Source organism: Neopsephotus bourkii, unplaced genomic scaffold (genome assembly GCF_033783945.1).
Source record: "Neopsephotus bourkii isolate Nb327-2 ecotype Australia unplaced genomic scaffold, CSIRO-AGI_Nbou_v1 NB_53, whole genome shotgun sequence".
In the NCBI taxonomy this organism is placed as follows: domain Eukaryota; kingdom Metazoa; phylum Chordata; class Aves; order Psittaciformes; family Psittacidae; genus Neopsephotus; species Neopsephotus bourkii.
The window spans coordinates 1,450,327-1,476,449 of NW_026900570.1; the positions used below are offsets into that span (position 1 = coordinate 1,450,327).

At 40.8% G+C, this 26,123-nt stretch overlaps 1 protein-coding gene and 1 long non-coding RNA gene across 10 annotated transcripts in view; one reads left to right on the top strand and one right to left on the bottom strand.

The window, feature by feature from the left end:
- PRKAG2 (protein kinase AMP-activated non-catalytic subunit gamma 2) overlaps positions 1-26,123 on the bottom strand; it is a 217,887-nt gene that overhangs the window by 44,930 nt on the left and 146,834 nt on the right. For 7 of the 9 annotated variants that reach the window (XM_061349017.1, XM_061349035.1, XM_061349044.1 and 4 more), the window contains one exon: positions 5,183-5,264. In XM_061349017.1, the coding sequence (XP_061205001.1) occupies positions 5,183-5,264 (82 nt within the window). Of the gene's footprint in view, positions 1-5,182; positions 5,265-5,502; positions 5,760-5,906; positions 5,926-26,123 lie in introns of those variants that run through there. The other 2 variants (XM_061349075.1, XM_061349055.1) reach the window with 2 other exon arrangements.
- The window catches only part of LOC133210060 (uncharacterized), a 30,988-nt gene continuing 10,940 nt past the window's right edge, over positions 6,076-26,123 (top strand). Inside the window, exons 1-2 of the long non-coding RNA XR_009724847.1 lie at positions 6,076-6,264; positions 16,677-16,836. This is a non-coding gene — a long non-coding RNA (uncharacterized LOC133210060). The remainder of the gene's footprint in view (positions 6,265-16,676; positions 16,837-26,123) is intronic.

Below are 26,123 nucleotides of genomic sequence, written 5' to 3' on the forward strand. Positions count from 1 at the left end.
CAGTCTTCATCTAAGACAACAAAACTCCCATTGGCTGTTTTGTACACCTCAAAGTTTTATACTTTCAGGTACCTGTCATTTCATACATAACTTTCATCTTTCAACTTTGAAGATGGAAATTTCCAGGAAAGAGGAAAAAAAAATTAAGTCTATGATGTTACTATATAGCAAACTGGCAGACAAATGACATGCGGCTGCCTAGGACAATGGGGCATTTTGTTGTAATTTCTTGCATGCTCTAATAAAGGTGAACATTTGAATACTCCAGATATGTTGTTCTTTTAACAACTCTGGAAAGTACATCACAGGAAAGTCCGTTGCCCTATTGATATTCTTTGTTGTAAAATGACAGAAAAATATAAGCTGAGTAACTTCAGTGGAATAAGCAGTGGTCCACAGTTTCGGATGCAAGAGTTCAGAGTTACTTCAGTTCACACAGCCAGAACAAAAAGCACCAAGAATCAGATTTTCTTATAATCTGCTATTGCACCTCTCATATTATGCCACAAAATAACTCTAAAGCAGGAAGAAAAAAAATCACTGCAAGCTCTAAGACCACATGAAGTCTGTTAAGATCAATTATCATCTCCATCTAATAATTTCTCACTATGTCCATTTAGGATTCTAATCTGCTGTGGAAAAGTTCATGTAAAACATCCCCTATCACTATGGCAATGTGCCCAGATATCTCAAAGCACATACTGTGGGCAAGATGCTGTTTCTGTGCTCCAGAGAGCACCAGCTTTAAGAATAGCATAATGAGTGTTCATTAGAAATTAAACACATTTGCAAAAGAATGCCCTAGCTTCACTATCTCCTACCCTGAGCACCTAATCCTTCAGCCTTAAGAACTGAACAAGATCTAGTATGCCACTAACATGCATTTTATTACAAACTACTTTTGGCCTCAGAGCAACATTTGTTTTCATACACTGATGCAGATATACAGCTGACAGCAGGAGGCTGGCAGACAGGAAGAGCCGTATAAGAAACTACTTTTAATACAATAGGAAAATCTGCACAGCAAGGAAGGAATGACCCCAGACACAACAATTAGTTAATAGGAGATGAAATTACTAGTAAAAGTCTATTTCAGGAGACACCCAGAAACAAGCAGTGACAGAAGAGATGGATGATACAGGAAGAATGAGATGAAGGCCAGAGCATTAGTAGGAGAAATTCCACTGTAATGCAAACTGTTTATCAAATGACTGTCCAAATGCTGCTTTGTGCAGCAATCCAGAGAAGTAGAGCATCGAAGAGCGAGTGCATCAGTCCCATGATGCTGATGCTACAATCACTGCAGGCACTTCACACAATTCTTTTTTCTGACTACAAATTGAGAGCAGATCCAGGAGAATCCTGCAATTAACTTAACTCTGCCTGCAGAGAATACCTCAGAAAGCCTCCATGAGCTAGCAGATGCTACAGAAAAGTAGTTAATTCTGTTTTTAGTAGGTACTACCTTATTACCCAAGATGAGCAAATGGAAGAGATTAACATGGATGAGAGCCAAGACTGCAACAAAACTAGTTTTCAAAATGACATGCTAGAACTATAACAATTAAATCAAAACAATTGAAAGGCATGTGTTAGCTACTCATTTGCTACTGCAATCCAGTTTCTCCTCTCACAGCATAGGTAGCCATTGGAAGACAACAATTTCTGGAATTCCAGCTTAACAAATTAAAGTTAATAGGCGTAAATTGTTAACTAAAGCCGTTTTTCATATCTTCAAAATAATCTCTCCTTGCTGTTCTCCAAGCTCATAGTATCCTCCATAAAATAAAACTCAGACGACTCTTGACACTGTTCAGACGAAAAAGCAACCTTACTATAGAAACATGACTGCACAAACATTGGAGCTGAACAAGCAAACCCACAGTATGTATGAGAACACTGGGGTTTGATCATTTATATACATTTATGAGAGGTCTCTCAGCCCTGATCTATTTCAGGCTACAATGAGAAACTCCACACCCACCACCAGGTAGCTTCAATGCTTTTTGAGGAGACACAGGTAGTTCATTCCCATCCAAGGAATCCTGAGCAGGATGAGTATTTTACTCTAAGAAGTTTTCTGTTTACTTTGAAACACAGCATCCTTCAGTTAAAAAGAGGTTCTGGACCAATTATGCTAGAGTTTTTACCTTCCTGCTCTGGGTGCTGTTCGGAAAAAGGTCCTCTAGGGAGTCCTAAATAAAATCAATATCCACTGGCCTATCCAGTCTTTCTCCTCTGTGCGCTTAATCAGCCTACAGCCTGTCCCGTTTCAGTTGTAGTGCAGTTCATGCTGTTTAACATCATTTCATTAACAGTTGCTAGTACACACCACAAGAGCAGTATTATTATTAAGCCACGAGACAGAACTAGTGACCCACCAATAAAAAGTTATACTAATCCTAGAGAATTCAGCCAGTAAAGATGTTTTAAACCAGAAAAAAATGACCAGTACTTCCTTCTGAGCCAGTAATATCATGTCTAATACTGTCCATGCTAGTTGTGCAGTATCTTTCTTTGCATATAACAAAGAAAACTGCCCTTCAGTTGATAATACCATTTTACTAAAATCACATCATCAGGCTAGACTCTGCATATTTCATTACAGTACTACTTAGACTATAAATCCTTCTAGTACCATTTCTTTTCAATTTAACCCTCTTAATTAGAATCCAAATTAAATGAATGCCCTCTCTGCTTTCAATTTCTCATTTGTGTAAGTGTTGAGAGGGACAAACAAAAATCCATCTTAGCATACTGGATGGCATTCTGTGCACACAGCCTCATTTTTTAGCTCTTTTATTAAGCTTTTCTGTTTCAAGCATAATTTGATACACATGACAGTTAGCAACTGTTGATGGATACAGGAACTGGAAAGCTAGCAAGAGGAAGCTTTCAGAAGTAAAGGCAGTCAGGAAAGCAGCTTCAAAACAAGTTTCAAGTTTCTCATTTAACTCACAATTTTAGGTACCAGCAGACAGACTTAAGTTTGACAAAAGATCCTAAGTTATAGTGCGGCTACAGCCACTTCATTAAATCTTACCAGGTTGCAAAGAAGTTTCTCAACTTTTGAGCACTTACTACTTGTCCAACATTAGAAGTTAATACTGTCAGATGTCATTTTACTTCCGCACCCCAATATTACCACAAATACAACTACACCAACTGGTGCAAAAAATTAGGTCATAAAACATGCACTGCAACTAAGATGCCGCATTTTCATCTGCATCTCAAATTTCTTTGATTCTCCTTCTACAGGCCTCCTCATGTAGACGCATTCTGAACAGCAAGTTTTGATCTGACATTCACACTCTTAATCTTACTTGCATCCTACTTTCTCAGTACAGCACCCTACATCCTTTCCAGCTTTAAAATCAAGCGTTCATTAAGTCTCAAAGGCTATTAAGGCAACTGCTTCCTTTCAAAATTCACATAATACTTCAAACCGGTCACAGCTTTGCTATTATCTCTTGACAGATCCCTGAACTGCTCTCACCCACCCAGCTTGAGTACTCACAGACAAAGCTTTAGTTTTAAATCTAAATGAATTGAAACAAAGGGAAACAGAAGGCTGAAAACGGGGGAACAAATGTAAAAAGCCTACTAACTTTTCTGAAGAACTCCCGTTATCTTATTGCAGTGTTCTAGAAGACACATACAGATATTCAGTCTGATCAAGTGTATCCAAATAGTACTGTTACACTATTAAAACTGCAAAGGTGTTTCAAAATTAACTCTTTTCTAGTTGTTGGGGTTTTGTTTGTTTGCTTTAACCTATAAACCATTTTAGGATACCGAAATTTATAAAGACGCTTAAAATACCTTTTAAAATGGCTTAACTCCTAGTGATTCAGCAGGTTTTAGGATCTCCTACCAAGCAGTAACAAGCTTTATGTAAAAAAAAATATAAAAAATAATAAAAAAAAAACAAACCGTAAGTCAGTAACTTTCCAACTCTTCATAAGCCTGTACGTGGGAAAACCCCTACAAGTTAGCAACAAATCCCTTGCACCAAGCATTCATACTTAATCATGCTCAAGCTTCACAAAGGCACAAGCATTTCATTGCAATTCAAACTCTGTCTGGACGCCTAAAGAAAAAACCATACGGAATCCAGTTAAGAGCCTCCTTTGCTCACAGAAAGCTTAAAATAAGAGGTGTTACTTTTTCAGACCAACCCCACAAATGCAGGCAGCACACTAGTAACCAAGAAGCTGGTTTATTAGCATACCAGCTTAGCTATTTCTTTTCACAGAATGACTCAGCCTACTATTTTCAAAGTTTTCCTTAAATATTTGTCCCACATTTTACAAATAGCTGTTACCAGCTACAGAAAAAAACAACATATCCCAAGAAGCCTTTGCCATTTTACAATACTGAGCACAGAGATTAGCTATATATCCACATTTGGATATATATGCTATAAATGAATGCTCGAGATATCCCATATGGATCTTTCAGAGATAAGCTCGAGAAAAACATCCATGCTTCTCCACATCACAGTTTCGTGCTCACGAGAGAAAAACTTGCCAGGAGTTTCCCTGTCAATAACAGCATACTCCGTTAACGCTGCAGCTCTTTATAGGGCAGCCAAGAGCAACGTAAGAAAGCAGCCACATAAGGAAAATTTAGTTTACAGCTGTCCGCTTTAAACAGATGTATGCATATCCGTAAGGAGTAGAAGCTTGAGTTGAAAAAGCTTTCCATCACTGCTCGCACCTCGCTCTCAAAGTCTATATTTGGTATAGCAGACGTATTTGAGGAGAATGAGTATTTTACAGGGAGGCGGAGGAAGAGAGTATGACATGAAGGTTGCCTTCCCCCCAGTCCTCACTGGAACCGTAGATGAAAAGCACGCCCCGCCGAAGCGGCCGCGGCCGGGGAGGCGCAGACATGTGCTGCCCTCGGCTCCGATGCGGAGGGTGAGTGCGGCTGCAGCCACAGCCTGGCTGCACCCACCGGGACAAAAGCACCGCAGAGGGACCGCGCCGGGGTGGAAGGGGGAGGCTGGCGACCCGCCCTGCAAAGACACGGCCAGCGCAGTCGGCGGCACCGCGGCCGGCCCGGGCATGGCGCGCCCCGGGGGTTGCTCCCAGCCGGGGATACCCAGCTCCCTTCCCGCTGCCCACGCCCCCCTGGGCGTGGGAGTGCTCCCGCCCCCCCCCCTTCATCTAATTTTTACCTTCATCTTCGAGCTCTAGTTTCTCCAGCATCCCTTCGGAGGCGGCCGGGAGCTGAGACGGAGCCGGAGCCGCTGCCGCCGCCTGCGGGAGGGAAGAGAGGAGAAGGAGATGAGCATCCAGGCACGGACTCACCGGCCCCACGGCAGCATCAGAGCAGCCCGGCGCGGCGGAGGGGAGTGGCAGCGCTGAGGGGGCGGCTGGCGCTGCTCCCGCCGAGCGCTGAGAGCAGGGAAGGCGAGACAGCGCTGGGGCCGGGCGGCGGCTACCCCTCGGCCTCCCACACGCGCGGCTCGCTGCGCGCTGCCGCTTACACACGCACCGCACACACTGAGAGGGGAGGACCCGAGACTCGCCCTTCCTCCCCCCGCCGCGGCGGCGGCGGCGGCTGCGCCCAGCCCATTAACCCTGCGGCCCCCGGGCGCGCCGCGGCCGTGCCTCCCGGAGGCACCGCCTCCCCCCCGCACGGAGAGAGCGGCAGTTGGCGGCCTGTGGGGGCACGGGGAGGCCCGGTGCCTTTTCGCTGGACAGCGCTTCCCGCCACACCTCGCCACCGCCTCTTCCCCGCCTCCCCCCCGCCTCTCCCCCCTCCGGTGAAGGGATTGGTACATTCCCTTTTGCTGCAGTCAAGCCCGCTAGTCAGCAGCGGGAGGGGAAGGTAACTACCATTTCTGCGCAAAAAAATAAGGGAGAGATTTACTGCCCCAAGAGCTCTGCCAAACCAACCGCCTTTTGCAGCCGTCTCTGCAGTCTCGGCTGTTCCCCTGGCTCCTTTGGACTAGAGAGCTGCAAGAGGAGGCGGAGGAGAGGAAAGCCCTCCGCTCCCCCCCTAAAGGCGGGATTGGTATAGTCCAGCGCGTTCACCTGCGAGGCAACGGCTGGGAAGCCGGCAGTTCCACTGCCCTCTGGGGGGGGGAGGAAGGCTGTGGTGATGAGGGGTTTCCCCCGTGTATGCGAGGGAACTCCCGCACGGGGCCGAACCGCCATGGCGGGGTACCCGCTCCGGGAACAAACGCGCTCGTTTCCATTTAAAATGTTGGAGAAGTTACAATTCAAGATTAGCCCGAATGTCGGCGTCTTCCATGTAAGTCCCGCGCCTCTACGAAAGCCGGTAGCTAGCCTCGGAGCAGTCCCCTCAGGAGGAGGAGGAAGGCGGTAGGCGGCCCTGCGGCTCCTCATGACATGTTTCAGCTCGGCCACAAGTTAGGGGAGCTTGACTTTGGGTTAGTGAAATTCTAGTTTACATTATGCAGTGGATCAGACTAGATGATCCTTCTTTAAAAGTCATTCTTGAAGAAACAACCCCAAATTGAAAGCCCCACCATTGCTGGCACTACCAACAAGTATTTCAGAGCTGTTAACAACTGTGCTGGGTATGAGGTGGTATAAAGCCCTTTGCTTGGGCTCAAGCACCTGAGTAGATAATGGTGACAGCCCAAACTACTTGCTGTTACTGGTGTCTGAAGGATGGAGCTTACACCGTAAGAGGTTCTGCTAACCAAGAATGGAGCTTGTTGCACCCAGCTTTACAAGTCTGCGTCTGAGCTACAGCAGAATCAGTGGAAATAAGGAAATACTTGAAATAGGTTCATAATTTAGATTTACTTAGACAGATGTGGTAAGCTTTGGCTAGTCTTCCTTAACTATGATGAATAGGTCCCCACTGACTATTTAGGGAGCCCAGCAGGACCAGTTCAGACATGGATGCTGTAGAGGTAGGTAAACAGATTATTTCTTTGGTAATGGCACAGATCTTGTGGGCAGACATACATGCATGGTGCTCCAAAAGAGTAACAGGCACCATTAGAGAACATTTAAAATCTGCTCTTGCCTAAGGAGAGGCTCAAGCTTCAGAAGCTCAGCAAGTCTTTCAAGAGGGGATGGTAGAATGGATCTAGGGTAGCACAGCAATGTGTGTATAACATAGGAAAGCATGAAAGGTAATTTAAAGCTATGATGGGAGGAGAACCACAAATCATGGGAAAACAGAAAGTTGTCTGTAATTTCTGAAGTCCAGAGAAGTTTCAAGCAAGGAAGCTAACTACTGGTGACAGCTTCTTTTTCCCAAGCTGACTCTATAGGGACACTTTTAATGATAGACGAGGACATTAACAATACCCAGTTCTTTGCTGTAAAGATCCTTTGAAACAAAAATAAATCCTAAACTATTTAATTCCTGGTTGTATTTTTAAAAGAATTCTGGGATTTCAATAAATACTCATACCAGTCAGAGAAGATAGCAAAGCAGTTTAGATTAATTTATAGTATTTTTGGCCTGTTAACTAAAATGCTTTGGAACGTTTTAATTATCTCTGGCAGCTATCTTTAAAAGCTCTAAATAATTTATCTTCCTTATCATGTACCTTAATATTGATAAGAGTTTTCAACCTCTTTTGCTAACTAAGGGTAAGATAATAACGTATCTGATTGGAATACCTGTCATGTTTCTGTTTTGTTGGATTTTTTTTTAAACAAACAAAAAAACCCCAGTATTTACTCCCCATCATTATCTAGTAAGCACCAGCCATGAGGAAATACAACTCCAAGGCTGATTGTAGCTGGAAGTGACACTGAGTCTTTAAAGCTGCACATTGCATTCACTTGCCATAAAACACGGGTATGTTTGTGAGAAGTCAGTTACACTTATTTCATGTAACAGGCTACACTGTGCTGTGAACCTCAAGAGCTTACTGCAGGATCAGGATTTTACAGTGGCAGAATCTACATCCAAATCAAGAGCACTATGAGAAACTCAAGATAATACAAAGGCAGTAATTTAATGAGTAACAGAGATTTGTAATGGTAACATTATGTTGTAACATCTACACTGCCCCAAAAAAACCCAAAGGAAATAGAAAACTAAAGGCTGAAACCCCATCCTTCAGTCTGCCTGCAGTCTTAGAATTTGTCTAAGCCAATTCTGCACAAGCTGCAGATCATGGCATTCATTTTGCTCATTCATTTGGCGTGTGTGCAACACTGAGTAAGAACAGGAAACTGATGCAGCTGAAAACCAAAGGGACTGAAAGATTGGGTTTTGTCCAGATCAGTTCTTGATCCAACTCACTGTGTGGTTGCAGCAGTTAACATAGGCACAAGGAGTGTTAAAGGCAGGAGTGACGGTGGGAGCACACCTTCTGGAAACAACCCACTCTTAAATCAGCTTAAATCAGTGGTGAAAATACCATCTTGTTCTTTGTCAACTACTACATTAGACAGATTAGCAGGTATTTTTACAAGTCTTAGGTACTACCTCTCTCTACAGACTCTGCCAGTCTACAATAAAGATTACTGGTTAAAGAGAGGAAAAAGATCTGCCTTTCAAAGGACATATAATTCTCACTAAGATTATATTATTTAGTGTAACATTTAAATACCTGTTCATTGTGACTGTTCATTCACCTGCCACAGGAGCTTTTAAGTAACTATAACCTAGTTATATTGTGGTTTAAAAGTTTGCTACCAGAGTGTGTCAGGTAACCCATTTCAACTCTTTGAGATACCCAATGGGACGAGAGAGTATATACTTCATGTACTAAATACTGATAAGCAAAATAGATTTTACATATAGAAGTTCAAAAGAGAAATATATGCAAAACCAAACCTGCCTGAATACATTTCTTCATTGTCAGGGTTCAATTTGGTTTTTACAGGGGCATTATTTATGCCAAAACCCATGGACCTACGACATAATGCTAATACAGAATCTTAATACAGCACTGCCAGCACTGTAGAGGCAAAGTAAAACAAGTCATGGTTGATACAACAGCAAAAGTCATAAAAAGATGGGTGTAAACGAAAGAGATTTTAGGACTTTTGGGAAGGCTAGAATGCAGATTTTAATAGGTAACTCCTTACTTTGTGTCTGCCTTTCTGTAGCTTTCTAGGGTAAAGGGAGTGACTAATGCTCTATGGCAGTAGAGTCAGTCCTGTAAATTATATATGCACTTATAATGAATATGTTAAAACCTATCTGATAACCTAGGAGTCCTTTTAGTCCTATGTCCTACTGAAGGAATCCCATTATTTTCATCAGAAGACGCTAAGTATTTCAATTGTAGAGACAGTTCAGGGATATGAACAGTAATTAGCAGCAGCAGATTATTTTTGATGTAATTTCCTGCCATTTTGTCTCCCTGGATTAGCAGGAATGCATCCACTGGGATAGGTATCTATCCATGGCAGTCATCAGACCAGCTATATCAAAACACTTTGAATGGCACCTACTGTGTAGTTTTTCATATGAAACAGGTTACCATAGGCTGCTGCGTCTGCAACCAGTGAAGAAACAAACACTTCTAGGACATCATTAACTTGGCCTATTTCAGACAACTACTTAGGATATAGTGATTTAGGGGCCACAAAGATGCTCCGAGGGCTGGAGCACCTCACGTGTGGAGACAGGCTGAGAGAGCTGGGCTTCTTCAGCCTGGAGAAGACAAGGCTACAGGGAGACCTTACAGCAGCTTCCAGTGCCTAAAGGGGCTACAAGAATTCTTGAGAGGGACTTTTTACAAAGGCATGTAGTGACAGGACAAGGGGGAATGGCTTTAAGATGAAAGAGGGTAGATTTAGGTGAGAGATTCGAAAAAAATTCTTCACATTCTTCAGTATGAGGGTAATGAGGCACTGGAACAGGTTGTCCAGAGAAGCTGTGGCTGCCCCATCCCTGGAAGTACTCAAGTCCAGGTTGCATGGGGCTTTGAGCAATGTGATCTAGTGGAAGGTATCCCTGCCTGTGGCAGGGGGATTGGAACTAGATGATCTTTAAGCTCCCTTGAACCTAAACCATTCTGTGATTCTATGATTTGCAGTCACTCTACTGATTAGATCTCTGGTCAGGTTCATTCTTCTTAGCATATTATCTATAAGGGAAGGAGGGGAGGGAGACAAGAAATTATAAACTGTAAAGTGTAACTTTTATTCCAAGATGGATAAGAGAACAAATACAACAATTTTAAGCAGTTAGGGAGAAGAAAGGTCATCAGAAACAGCCAAGGTGTATAAACAACGCCAAGGCAACTTCAGTCACTGTAGTAACTGGCTTCTGGTAAGCAGAGGCAACAGGAGTTAACAGGACTTCTGACACTATCTTGCATGACACTCACGCAAGCAAGCCAGACAGTCCTGATGAAATGACTGCTAAAGGTTACAGCAGTATTCACAAGGAAGGTAGTAAGGTTTCTGTGTTGACCTGGAAGGGTTGAAGACAGGGTTCCAGAGAGGTCTGTGTTCTATCTAATATCATTCAGTGACTCACTGATGACTTGATGAAGAAATAATGAATAACCTGATCATATTTTCAAATGACTCAATGGTAAGAGATGGTGCTCTTTTAGGGATAGCCTTAGAACTTAAAATAATCTTGAGAATTGCCACAGTGCTTTGAAAAATAGGATGCGCTTTGATATGGGTAAGTAGAGCATAATAAAATGGGAAAGGATTGGCTTGCAGCAGTGGTGCAAGGAAAAGACCTGAGAACGAATAAACATGTCAGACAACAATGTCAGATTCTTGGGAGGAAAAAAAGTCACACTATCTACAAATATGTTATATGTAAGACACAGAGAATCTGTTCTACACATTCCCTGGCTAGATGCCAGTTTATGGGGATCCTGCATTCAGTTTTGGGTATTGAACTCGAGAATTAGCCAAGGAAGTCCAGGAAAAAGCAACAATAATGATTTAGGAGCTCAGAAAACATGACCTGTAAAGGAGGACTTGAAAAGCTCCCAGTTTCTTAGTCTAAGGAAAAAACAACTGAAGGAAAATGTAATAGCAATCTCGAAAGACAGACTCATAGATTCATAGAACAGTTGGGTTGGAAGGGACCTTCAAAGCTCATGTAGTCCAATCACGTGCAATGAGCAGGGACATCTTCAACTAGATCAGGTTGCCCAGAACCACTTCCAGCCTGGCTTTGAATGTCTCCACGGATGGGGCATCCACCATCTCTCTGGGCAACCTGTGCCAGTTAGCACACTCATTGTAAAGAATTTTTACCTCACATCCAGCCTGAATCACCCCTCTTTTAGTTTAAAGCTGTCACTCTTCATCCTATCACAAGAGACCCTGCTAAAAAGGACCTGGTGAATGCTTCTAAGCAGGAACTCACGGGGCATCTTTTACTCGCTTATGAACTCTCCTTTGTCCCCTCTCCAATGCAGCTGACTTCAAAGTGGATCTGGAAGCCCAGCAGCAGTAACTGCACTTGGTACATTCAGTGCTTCATGAGGTGCACAACCTTCTCTTCCCCCGTGAGTGGATGGACAAGACCCTCAGGGCACACCTCTTGAGCCATCTGCTGAAATTCTTACCCAGGTCTGGCAAAGATGCCTGAAAAGCAGCATTAAGGTCTTCAAGCCCATCTCAGCAGCCTGAGTGTGTTTTCGCAAGAAGGAAAGTGATAAAAGTATCTTCTGGGTCCACTGGTTATGGGATAAGAAATTATCTACTTAGCCTTTAGCAAGGAAGTCTTAGGTTGGACTTTGGGAGAACTTTCTGAACAAAACAACAGTGAAGCACCAGTACACTTTGCAGAAAAAGACTGTAAAATCTGTCACAGGAGGGTTTTAGCAACAGGTTAAAAAAACATTCATTGGTAATCCCTTACATATAGTTGATTGTGCTGTGGGATAAAAGGAAATTTTCATGTCCTTACAGACTTATTTTCTTTTGTTTCCATTTTTGTCCAATCCTTAGAAAAATGTATTTATTGTTACTATGATAATTCAATGAAAAGTCTTTTATGTATTTTTTGTACAAAAGCCAGTTTACTACCAATGTAATAGAAATGTCAGTTTGCTTTGCCCCCTTTTCACACAAGTAGCTTTAATTATAAATTAGAAAAATTCTAAAGCAAACTTATTTCGAATAATAATAAAGATTACATAATAGTCTTTGATGGTCAGGTAGGAATAGAAAGAACAACCTATAAAAAGAAATGCTGCTGCAAATCATAAGTCAGTGTGGAACACACTTATTCAAGCATTGCAACGAAACCGTCACCTGTGCTTTATTTAGAAACAGGCATTTCCAAGTGAATTCAAGGCTGCGTTTGTCAAACCTCTTCCTGACTTTTCTACTCCTTTCATTCTGATCAAGGAAGGTTTAACACTGATGTGCTGGGGGTGCCACCTCCTAGCTCCTGTTCAGCAGTAAAACCCAATCCCCTTCCAAATGCTTCAGCAGAAAAAAATGCTACTTACCTTATAAAACCTAATGGATTGAAGAGCAACAAGAAGGAATTCCCATCTAAATGCAAATCAAGGCAAACCCATTTTGAATGCAAAAGTAAACTAGAAATGGTAATTTTCCCACCATTTGCTAGTGCTCCTTCCTACAATTACAGTTCTCTACAGCTCAGTAGTTAACAGCTCTTCTCCTGATGAGCTGTCAATGAACAACTTAGATTTTTTCCAAATGTATGTCATAGATATGCTTATTCTGTTGCAATCTGTTTGTGCAGAATTAATTTTAAACACTTACTGCTTAGTTTTGGTTTAATTTAGTCTGGTTCATGAAGTGGAAAAAGATGGAAATTACCAGGAATAAAAGGTTTCATCTGCTGGTTAAACTGAAAATTAAACACCTACTTGTTTTCTGCTAGAGTGTGATAACTGGTATCAGTGGTTTATGACCACTGAGAACATTAGAATCCATGAGGCTAAGTTAAGATCCTATCTTGGATCCTTTCTGCTTTTAAGAATGCTAACTGCATAGTGCAAAGGCTGGCTGTAGTGAGGCATCTGTGAGCCCATCAGGTGGTGACAGACCCTGGGCAGTCCCAGTGAAGAGCTCTGGGCCTGGTTCTGATATAAAGTCCTTCTTACCTTGAAAATCTCATAATGAATACAGCAGCTATGCAGGAATTGTAGTTGCTAAGAATTTGTTCTAAGGAACCTCTGTTCCAGCACCAACCAAACTAGTAAGGAAGGGGATGCCTCATACAAACCGCTGGATTCAAATTTTTCTTCCTGTACTGGAAGGAATGCAATAAAATTTGCTCTTGTCTTAAAAGGCTTTTGAAATACTAAATGCTATAATCATGTCAGTGTGTAGCATATATAAAGGAAGGCAGTGACAACTCAGAGGTTACAATTTGTTTAGAACACAGTAATCAAATCCAGTAACAAACCCTGGAATTGGCAATGTATGCTGTACTGGCATCATGTGTTTTCCACTGGATCCTTACTGGGGTCAGTTGGTGCTCTGCCCCTAGTCTGCAAGGCTGAAATTAAAGACACAACTATGTAGTGACAGGACAAGGGGGAATGTTTTTAAACTGAAAGGGGTAGATTTAGATTAGATATTAAAAAGAAATTCCTTACTGTGAGGGTGGTGAGGCCCTGGCACAGGTTGTCCAGAGAAACTGTGGCTGCCCCATCCCTGGCAGTGTTCAAGGACAGGTTAGATGGGGCTTGGAGCAACCTGATCTAGTGGAAGGTTTCCCTGCCCATGGCCGGGGGGTTTAAATGATTTTCAAGGTCCCTTCCAACTCTAACCATCCTATGATTCTGTGAACTATCCTGCAACAGCTAGGAAGCGATGGAGCAAGTTTATATATTCTGTGTGTATTTCTAGGACCGTATGGTGAGGCTGATAATGCCTCTAACAGTTTTCTTTAAAACAGCTCAGATAGAGTTTGCCTTTCAGTAAGAAGTCTGCATTTAAAGTGGGTTTTTTTCTTCATCCCAGTATAATCAGAATATGACTCGCCCAGGGGTCCTAAGCAGGAGTCTTTCGACATGGAATGTAGAACAACTATGTACTGCTTTTATATTTTATAACTAGTAACTAGCCTTCCACTGCTGGTATCCTCCCTGCATGATAAACATAACATATTAATTATATTAACATATTATATTAATTTATATTATATACAAAACAATATGATATTAATTACTTTACAGAGTTAATTATTAGTGATGAGCAGTCACAGTTGGGGATCTTTAGTAGATTAAATGGATAACATAAATGGAACAACAACCAAATTTAGCCAAATCCTTAAAAAAAAAAAAAAAAAAAAGAGAGAGAGGAATATAGGAGCTCATTCAGCACTAGAAAGGATAATGGAACTGCTAAATCTTCACTGCAGTTAGAGTACTGAGTGTTGAAATCTGTTTACCCTGAAGATGTGTGAACTGAATGTGCAGAGTGATTTCAGATTTTTAGTGGAAAGCCCTTCAGAAATATTTCTGTATGGAAATGAATTTGCAATTTAATTCCAGTTAATCCCAGTTAACTGATTTATTGAGAAACAGGATAGATTTACAGAACTCCCTTTGATCTAACACCAGGATCAGAGAACCTGTTTTACACACAGCATCCTGTAGCATTTCACTTTGGGAAAATAAAAAATGGAATTGTGACAGAAGAGTCAAGCATTTCTAAAAAATAAACTTCAAAGGAATTAAAAGACCAAGGAATATTTAGATCCCCAGCTAAATTCTTACAGAGAAGTCAAGACAGAAATGAAGAAGAGGTGGGATTTGTTTACATAACCTGTAATCTCTAGCTGTGTGTCTGATCCTGTATCACTCTGCAACTCAGATAAGGCAGAGTTTTGAGTCATGGATATCAAAGACATTCCCTGCATAATTCTTTGTGGCCAATAATAATTCCTCAGGTTACTTGTGTAGAATATAGGTGGAGTCCAAATCAACCATTATCAGTGTGACATAATATTAATCAAACAGTCCAACATTTAAATTCTGTCCTTTTGAACACAAAGTTCAAAAAAGTTAAGTACTTGTCAGGAACTAACCTGGGTTTGTTAAGAATACTGATGTTACAAGCTTGTTACCTAATTCTGCAAATACAGGGATGCCACTTATTTTTTATCGTTTTCCAGTTTTAAAGTGTTCTTGTCTTAACTGTTTGTTATTGTATATACTTGAAAAGATACACTTTAGCTGTTTTCACACATATGCTTGAGTCTCTTTGAAATAGGACCTACCTCTTACCCCACTGAGGGGCACAGTTAAGGGCAAGGGGAAATTATTGCTGGAGAGAGCTGTAGTAATGAGGGAATAAGCACGGTTACAGTAGATATTCTGTTGTGACAATTGTACATTTAAAAAACTCCCAAAGAACAGATTAAGATAATACTAATGGTAAAACCAGGTAAACATCCATTACCTTAATAGAAAAGAAGAGAAAGTGTGAGCCCCACATTTACTTGGGTCTTCATTCACTACCATTGGCTATGGATTATTTGTGTTAAAGTTAAGCACTTACTTAAGTACTTCAGCTGGACTGAGGCCAGAGTACTGATGAGTAATATGCAGAACAGAGGCCATTGAGAACAATACCTTTTTAAAAATACTCGGAGCCAAATGTTATTTAAATAAACACATTTACTATACATCATTTCACTTTCTTCATCTTAGTGTTATATTTCAAAGCCTCAGTCATGGATAGTAATTTCACTGTGCAAACTCTTTATTACACCAGCTTTCAATGTCGATATTTTTTGAACTTAAAATGAAACACCTTTTCCCTAACAAAGCCTGAAGTTAATTGATACTGCACTTCAGGCTTGAGTAAGCTTTTTGAAATTCTAGTAACCTATTAGTAGCTACCGTTGAAATGTACTTTTCATGATCATCATCAGTTTTTAAAGGATGGAAGCAGATCTGTTGAGCCCAGACATCAGCAGGATGATGCAGGTCAAAGTTACAGGGGTGGTTTACTGAAAAATAGAGACAGCCTTCAGCTCAGTGCTGAATCACCCATAATCTCAACAAAACTTCTTAAAGAACTTTGCATAGACCTAGACTGAACAAATAACTCACATCATGGCATAAGCTGCACTAAGAATTGGGTAACTGAAGGCTAAACATGGAGCAAATGATCTGAGTTATAGGTGATAATTTTCTGCAGAGCTTATCATGACTGAGGTTCTCAATACTCAATAGGACTCCAGAAGAAGAATTAGAAGGCTATCTCAAAGAGGCAGGCAAAGATAACGAAGTATTTTTCAGTGCAGTTCTTGGAGGACTTTAAACACCAAAGAAGCACTTCCTCATAGCACTTGGGGCTTGTGTGTTTGCTCTAGGTTTCATACCCACCCCACAGCTAACAAACTAGGCATGAATGCCATCGATGGCCCCACTAAAGCTTCTGAATTCTGTTATCTCAGAGTAGCTACTATTATGTATAGACAAACTAATATATTAATAAACTTTCCTCAACACAGAGCCTACAACTGACCTGTAATCTCCAATAAATTGATTTTTGACAAAAAGCTGGTTTTGACATGGCACTGCATTTGCACAGCTTGAGGAACATAACCCTCTTTCTGAGTTCTGTATCTACTCCTGATCATTTCAGACCTAATTTTTGTGTCCTACTTCTTTTTTATTGTTATACACAAAAGAAATCTGCAGTGAAAAAGAAATCTGCAGTGAGAGCAACATGCAATGGATATCTTCCTTCTGCCATGCATGTTTTCCCTTTTGACAGCCTCCTAACTATATCCCTCCATCATTTCAGGTACACTACAGGTGAAACCAGATCATTCACTCTACTGGTTCTGTGGTTTGACACTCTGGAATGATGAAGAAAGGCCTGTGCTAAGCAGGAAGCATATCAGGTGTCTGAGCTAAATGTTTTATGGCTACAAACAATATCATAAAAGGACATGGAAATACTGGTAAGGCTTTTCCCTGTATGCCAGGAACTAGAACTGGACAAAATTTAAATTAGTTCCATGCTAAGGGCCAGGGATACACCTCCAGCAAGCCTGCTACCATGCTGAATTTACTGCAGAGCTTGTGGAGATGAATATATAAAAGTGTATTCATGGGCAGTGGATGTTTATAGCGTGGATATGGCAAACACTGGGTTCATAAGTGGGTAAACTTGCGGATTGTAGTTAAATGTCTGCCAAAAGATGAAATTATTTCTTGACACGCTTCCCTAGGGCTCAGAAGAGCAGCCTACTCTACAGTGATCTTTTGTATATATCTTGATGTTGTCTGAAAACATCATAGCTCCCTACACACAATTACAGTCTGCAGTGTAAAAGCCTGTTGCTACAAACTTTAAACACAACACATGCTATCTATGCTTAACTTAAGCCACTTGCAGCTGCTGTTCAAAAACTACTTGGGCTCTGTAGAACTTTTTAATGTATCTCTCATCAGAACATCTCTTTGACCTATAGTAGTTTAACCCTATTTTTTTCATAAACAGCAAACCGAGGCACTGGGAGACCAAGTGATTTAGAGTTGCACAAGTGATCTCTGATAGGGCACATGGTTGCAGCCAGCTCTCCCTGATCTCCAAAGGATGCACAGCTACTGGCACTATATTTTTCTCCTTTTAAAACTTTTTTTCTCCTTAATGATTCTGCAGCTGAAACACTCTGAATTCCAAGATTTCTTCTGTAAAACAGCAGCAGCCAAATGCTAGAGGGCATGAGAAAAAGAAAGAAGGTTGAGGAGGGCATCTTTTTCTTCAAAATGTAACCTTTGCACATGTAAAATCTTGGACGATGGAAGAAACTACTTGGTGACCAGTTTGCATTATGTCCTTTGGTACGATAGCCATGCTTGGTGGCATCTTGCTGTCTTTTTCAGGAGGACATATTCCAGGAAAGAAAGTTGTGCACTTTCTGTGGAAACTATTTCTTACAGTACTTCCTAAGAAATCAGCTTTGGCAGCCTCCTGTCGCTGTGTGCAACAGGTCTGTTGGGATGCTCTCTTGTGCGGCCATTACCAGCATACTTAAGGAAAAGGGGTAGGAGAGGAATCTGTTGTCTTCTTTCATAAGCCATGTCTTCATCAATAGCTGTTTCCATTTATGTAAGGCGCTGGATCCTGAGGTAGTACACACCACTAATGTTTCCAAGTAAATACAATCCCAACACCCAAAGCTTGAAAGGCCAAACAGACAACAGCAGGCAGATAGCAATCTTGCAGCTGCTGCTCTCCCTGCCACTCGGTGATTATCAATTTTCCATTGTCGCCCGGAGCTGTCTTCTTTTCTGATTCCCAAACTCTTTCCCTCACTTTCTTTTTCTGAACCTTTATTGTTTTCCCCAACTCTTTTTTCCACCCTCTCTCTGTTCATCCACTTCCTTCCTCATCTTCAGTACTTGAGCTAGTAATTTGTGTTTTAAAAGAAGACCTGTACCCAGCAAAGTGTCTTGGCATGCACATAGCTTTAAGTGCTCTAGTACTGTTGAGTCCAACAGGACTACCAATATACTTAACCACACGATTTGCTTTCTTGGATCAAGGCCATCATCACAATGACATTAACCAAAACAAAACAGGACTTGAGATTCAGCAACATAAATACATAGCAATGTCAACTAAGCTCAGTGCTGTAACCTTCAGGTTACCTTCCTGCAATGCCTTCTGTCATTGCTAGCTATGTTATGGCTACACTTAAAATCTATTCTGCAAGCATAGACTGGAAATAGTGCTTAGGAACAATCCTGTTTAAGCCAATACGTTCTTACAGTTTCAGAATTTGCCCAGCCTGTTTTGCTAGATCAGGCTCTTGGACAATAAGGTCCTCAGGGCAAGAATCATGTTTATTTTTCGGCTTGAATCATGTGTGCTCATATACCACAAAATAGCAATTAGTTCCTTTTTGTTCTGAGGTACAAGGAAGAAGACTTTCTACATACCACAAATGTCCTGGCTTGTGCAGTTGTGAGAAAGTTTGACAGAGAAAAATTTCAAGAATCTAGGCTTTTAACCTTATCACTGGCAATTTACTGTACCCTAAACTTGAAAAAAGACTAAATTAAAAACATCCCCTCTTGAATTCTGCCCCCTCCCCTTCTTTTGCTGACCTGCCTCTGTTACCTTTTCTCTTTTATTCTTTGTTGCACCGGTTTACACTTCAGCTTGTAAACCCCATATGGTAGGAGCCTTGCCCTTTGTTAATCACGAAATAAGATTATGCATACCTTGGGCACTGCACAAATCATTATTGTCTTCCTACAGATGTCTTCCACATGGCCCCACCCTCAGTTCCAGCTGAGAGTGCTGTTGTGAACAAGCTCAAAGAATAAATATTTTGCATTCATTTCACCAGCACAATGGAAACATTTTTCCAAGCTGTTGCCAAGATGGTATCTAGTCCCCTTCTGAGTCAGCAGCCCAAGCAGCTGACTTTCAAATGGCCAAACTCGCTTGATTGTAATCTTAGAATTGAAAACCACAGACACAAGCTGTATTTTTAAAGAGCTGTATTGCTCCCTCCTCATGCATAAGCAGGTAGTGACTCTATAAAATATGAAAGGTGATTGAAAGAAGCCATACAGAAGTGAGTGTTGTTTGTAATGTCCCCTTTATTTCTCCCAACTTAACCAGTTTATTTTGTCCAGCTAGAGGAAGGGACTGAGGAATGTTGTGAGCGAGTGAAAAAGAAATATCACTACTTTTTGTAGTCCATTTTCTTTTGGTATCAGCTGACTTTTTACATTCTCTAAAGCTCTGTTGGCCATTAAAGACAGTTTATCTAAAAATAAAATATAGACAAAATGGGGCTAAGAGGGATGAGGATGGTGAAGAAGTCGCAGGGTTCCCTTCCATAGGCATTTTTGGCTCAGTCTTAACTGTATTTTCCCTCTAGTCCAATACATAAGCAGGCATGGTGCAACACAACAGGTTCAAAACTGATTCTGTCCTCCATTCTCAGGGAAAGACTTTGTTCTATAATCCCTAGTGCTTTGAGAATAAACAGACTGAATGGTAAGTAATTTTTGTGTTCTAAAATTGCCCAGATACAGCTGGTCAGAAACTGTCAGAAATCGTATATTAAGCTGCAGCTTTACATTATATCAGAGATATGTGTCAGGCTTCTAATTGCTAACACAGCTTACTCTTAAGAGAAGTTCCAATCTTCTAGCGAAATAACAGGATTCATTTTAAATTAACAAGTCTAAAATCCAGATATAAACTGCACAATCAGTGAATAAAATCAGGCTGTCAATCTTAAAGCACCATCTTACCTCATGTTATTTATTCGAAAGATATCTATTTATATAGACACATGAGGCCAGATCCTTACGTTTAGCCTTTTTATACCGTGCATAGTGCAGGACTTACAGTGATAGAAGTAATTTAGCTTTAAGCCACTAACTCTCTTCAGGATGCTGGGGTCATGATTTTGGTACCAGTGTGTATCTTAAAAAAGACTCAGAGATGCTCTAATTTTAATTGCTTTATCTACTTAGAGCCTTATGAGAGCTGTCAAAGCAGCTTGGAAATGGTTGGACTCAGCATTCTGTATATTCATCCTTTCCAGCTAGCCTTTCTCTTTTTGATCTAGGACTAGGAAGAACAGAAATTGTAGGACTTTATGCCATTAAAATAAACTCTCTACTGAGTGAATCCATAGATAGTTGATTAAATTATCTCTGTGGCTGCAGAAAAAGCCACAAGCTGGCACAGACATACTTTTCCTTAGGGCAGAAAAAATAATCTTTATGGAATACAATCTCTCTGCATCCTAAGATTGATTGCCATGAATCTGAACACTGCAACCATAATAGAAATACATTAGGAAACCAGTCTTTCAAGAGGTTGTGACTGGGCTTTTTTTTCTTCTATACCAAATAAGTAGCTTTTAAAGAAGCAAATTAACTGGTAGAAAATGGATAGTAAGATGTTCATTGCATATTTTAAATACTACAAGGTGAGGGAAATACCAAATGTGATACAAAAGATATGGCTAAAGATATGACTAATAGGGAGAAGGTAAAGCAGGAAAACAGAATCTTAATAAAATGGGAGCTGTAATTAAAAAGTATTGTGGTATAGCTGAAGCTTTCTATTTTTGTAATGTTGTGTTCCAAGCGAGTTTACTGGTTTATTTATTCTTTATGTCCCACTGACTCAGTGTGGGCTTTTCAACCATATGAAATAATTCTTCTGTGAGCCTATATTCAATTCAGTGAAGCTACTGTGATGCTGTGTCCAGGGAGACTGAAATCACACCAGTTTGGCTCAAAACATTTTCACACTAATATTGTATGCAATTGTTACATAGTTCATCAAAAAGTTGTTCCTTTTCTTGGTTTACAACTCCTTAGTTACATGCCAACAGTTGGACAAATGTATACCATTTTAAATGAAATGCACTTTCATATGGACAGCAACAGTTCCAGTCGGGAGAAATGTTTAAACAACTTACAGCTTGTTACAGCCTATAGGATTTATTAGAGAACACAGTCATCTCCCAGATGGAGTGCTGGTCTTAAGGCACTTAAAAGTAGCCTGGACACAACACTGTAAATAGGTTTTCTTCACTGGTAAATGACAGCCTTTCTGGCTCTAATTTCTGTGATCAGTTTACTGTGGTGTAAATCAAAGTTGAATCACAGTTATGTCTTGGCACTCTGATATATTGCCTTAAACTACATGAACGCTGAAGTAGGGAGTTCTTGCACATTTGCAGTTGTATAAGATTTTGATTCCTTTTTTTCCCAGCCTTTTATTCTTTTCTTTTTTTAAAATACAACACTGGAATCAAAGCACACTTTTCTGTTCTCTTCACCAGATTTAAATCTCTTTAATCAGCCAGCTAGATTACAGAGCTCTGATAGGTGGCATGGCTTTTTGGAGAAAGCCAAACTGAAGGAGCTGCTGCACATATCCTGGTTCCCAGGCTCCTTGCCAGCAGCAGGGTGTGACGTAATAGCCTTTCATGCTGAACAAGTTAACAGCTCTGGTTTTGAGTTTACTACGTTTTGGCTAAGAAACAGCATGAAAAGCCTTGCAGGGAAGTGCTACTGTTTAACAAGCAGGTAGCTGCAGAAACAATCTTGTTTCTGTCTCTGTGTCTAGGACTAGGATAGAGTCCCTGCTGTAAGTTACATGGAGGTATGGTGGAGCAGCAAGGACTTGGTGAAATGAAAACAGACTGGATTCTTTCAGTCCCTCCGGTGTGCTATATCTTCAGTTTTAACAGGACTTGCTCACAGAAGCTTAAAGTAGGTCTCAGACTAACTTCTGGCTGAGACACCTTCTTTTTAAAAATGTTCTGGGAATTTCCTTGGCTCAGAAGTTGTTCAGAGAACAGTGGTTAACTACACTATCATAGGGAAAGGGCCATTTGTAAGCATGCTATGCCTTTGTCACCTCTTCTGAGCAGAGGAAGCTCCAACCTGTTTTTTCACCAAATGAGAACTCAAAGGCAACTCCTCAATTTGGAGCTTGCATCTTCTTTCTCTGGTCTGGACTCTTCTCAAGCCAGGAAAGGGGAAACCCATAAGGGTCAGGAAATGAGGGACCACAAAAATGCTTGTGCTTGCAGGAGACAGGGAATACTGCAATTTTCACAGTGTCTGATGCATTAGTGGAAGAAGAAAGGATGAAATGAAAAGGACATAACCACATCAAGCTCAACATACTACATTCCACTTTATAATATGGGCAAAGCTGAAATGGGGCAAACATTGGTTACTGAATTTGCAACTTCTGTACATTCCTGTCATGGTTAGTAATGTCACAATAGAGAAGAGTTATCATTTACCACTTACTGCCTGAAGTTTACACAGACCAAACAACAGAAGGTCAAAGTACAGAGTCATGAACTGTATGGTGAAAAATCAAATTGCTCTTTCTACATTTAATGGGGTGCACAGTAATCTTGTGGTATCTTTTGATCTCTTATCAGCTGAATTTCTCATTATAACCTTCTAACTCAGCCACTAGGAACACCTACGCACTCAGAAGAAAGTCTGTTAGAGCTTCTGCAATGCTATGTCAGAGCCTCATCACACCTAGCTCTTGGCACCTAACAGAGGTGCCTCAGTTAAAAATGCAGCACACAGAGTCACTCTCTTTATGACTGGTGCAAAAGGCTGTTCAGCCCACTGAAGATCTGATTCATCCCCTGCGAATGCCTCTCTGTGGGATACAGACAACTAGAGCTGCTATACTCCCAACTTAAGCAGCTCAGATAGGTTTCTAAAGTTAGGTGGAATAAATCCAGACCTTGGTGATTATCACAGACATCCATTTAGCATGAGGGTAATTGCTTAGCTTTGTATACTGTGTTGAGGTAAGGCTCACTGAAGGAGGATCTCCCTCTGACAGGAACTGTCTTCCCCATTTTATTGCCTGTGCCAGAATCTGAGGCTTCAAAATCACATCAAGATACACGCTGTTCTAAGTGCTGCTAAAACATGAAAAGTTCTTATTACATCTGCTGGAAACAAACATTTTTATTCTCTCCTCTTACTAAACAGATTTAACCATTCTGTGGAACAGTGTCAGATGTATAAAAAAACAAGTACGGGGGCAGCTTCAAATGCAGTTAATTATAAAAATGGGCTAAGATAAATTCCAAGTCCTGCACCTTCCTATATTTATCTGCTGTTCTGTGGGTTGTTTTTTTTTCCAATAATGATTCTGAGTCTGGGTCCAGGGGTTCCTCTTTGCTACTGCAATACATATAGAATTATGAATCATTTATAATAGTTCTGTGATCTCACATGTTATCATCACTAGTTAAACAGTGTAATAAATAAATGAGATTTAAGTTGAAAGAGCCCTGTAGATAAGATCCAACTTCTTATTTCAGATATACGTGGAAGCTTCCTTGTCATTAAACTGATCATCTTACAGCATGGCCACTATGAAACCATTTATCATATTATTTATTGTGTATTTTTAAAATAATTGGAATTGTCATGCCAAGAAATGGTGATCTAAGTAAACAAGGAATTGAGTTTGCCTTTTTACAGATTTGCTTGTGGCATGTGCATTGTGGAAACACGTATTTACTAACACACAGCTCAGAATAAATGAGATGTTTGAAATAAAGTACTTGAATCAAGAATGTTGGTCTACTGCTGTTATATTTGTAATGGGATGCTATGTAAATAACAGGGATCAAAAGGCACAAGGGTCCCGAGTGAACACCCATCAGCTTCAGATTCTTGCCCTTCTGCAGAAACTCAGCTTTTCTCCTCTCTAACATCTTATCCTACTAGAAGAGCATGGCAGACCTCTCTGATCTCTGCTGCAAATTAAACATCCAGGGCATTGTTCCTCACAGACCTGCAGCTGCCAACATCTGTTCCCAAGCAAACCAAAAAACCCAATGATTCACTGGCAGTCCTGCACACTCACTGTTACCCGAGAGTACCAAGCACAGATACTCAGGTGGTACACCACCTTTGTATTTCTGTAACTTCTGAACAGAATTTGAGTCCAGCATACTGAGTTTCCATCCATACTCTCTCCTGTACACACAACCACAACAGTTCATAAGTACTTGCTGAGAATTCTCTTTCTTTATTCTGGCATCTTTTACTCAACTTCACATTGTCCAAATCAGCAAATAATTAAAAACAAAACAAATTTTTCAGTCTTTTGGTCGGAGGAATGTGCTAAGATTATGTTGTTTCCCCATTTCTATTGTAACAGGTACAAAAGACTCCTCTGTAGCTTCTAAGACAGATAAACACATTCAGATGTAAATAATATGACTGATGGACTGAAACCTACCAAAGCTATTTTTATCCTCCATGCCCTTGAATTTCGTAATTTATGTATTCCAAATCTACTACTGACATGGAAAGGCAGTAAGGAAAGTTACTGCTGGAGTTCCCTAACTAGAAAGACAGGATTTATTTTATTTACTACTTTAACTATTTACTTTTGCATAGAAGCACAACACAAAGTCTGTATTTGTAGGAGAGTTTGGTTTGCTTAATCTAGAGAAACAAAGATTGGCTACAGGTACAGCAGGATGTAACAAACAATGAATGAAAATGGCTATTAATTGTAAGAGCAATGGTCATAACCTGTCCATGAAAAAGAAAATTGGATTGAAAATCAGAGACTTCCTAACTGTTAACAAAAGACATCCCCAAAATAGTTGATGTGTTTTACTGGATACATGTGCGACTTGAAAGTAGTATGTGAACACTAATCCAGTACCTAAAGACTTTCAGCATAACAGTGGCTGCTGCTGTGGCTGCTGTTATGGAGGTTCCTACCACAAAAGCAAAATGATTTTGGGATTGCTGTGTTAGCATATTCAGATCCTGGAACAGCAAGAGGGAGGAAACTTCCTGCTTTTAAACAAATTACTAAGAACTGGAACAAAACAACTAGTAGTTGTTCAACAGGGAAGCAGACCTCATAAACCTTTATGTTCTCTACAGTTCTAGATTTATAGGTATAGCAAATGTCAAAGATTTTATATTCTGAGGGGAAAAAAAAGCAGGAAAGCTGGGAAAGACAGATGCAGGGTAGTTAACTTCAATGACAGCTCACAGACTGCTAGCTCCATGAGGCAGGGGAGTAGAAAGATATACTTAATGCAAAGGAATTCACTCAAAAAAGAGAGGGGCAAAAGGCAAAAGAGCAAAGCAAAGAAAAGTGATGCCTCTGAGGCTCAGGCTGGCTAAAAAGAGGGGAGAAGGCACAATGGCGTGCAGCACAGGTGTTGCAGTGGAGCATATCAGTGGCTGGAGTTCATGCATTCCTAGGAATTCCCAGGAGGCTGGATAAATACCCTGGTAGTGCTGCCCTTCTTCCCCTGCTTTCTCAGCTGGGGCAGGAGGTGTGATAGCAACTAGTGCCATTAGTCACCAGCTGTCTCAATCATCTCAGACTCCAGAGGCAGCAGGAACTCAGAACTCCTGCAGCTCATAATGTGAATTTCTTTTCTATATGCTCTCCTTGACTGCTAGCTCTCTCATCAGCTCTTCCTGAGGGAGAGAAAAGACAACCCTAAATAAAACGTTATCCTTTAAAGCAGCTGTTTATGCTGGGATATGCATCCACTGCGAAACTCACTTGAGAATAGTGCAAAAATGGGTTGCTATTTGGGTAAATCATGAGGGGGGCTACCACCTTTGAATTCCTAGTGCCTTGTGCACTGAATACTGGGAATCTGAAGGAAAAGCCTGTGACATTGTTCTCATTCTGTTCCACAATATGGACCCACTCACTCTAGCC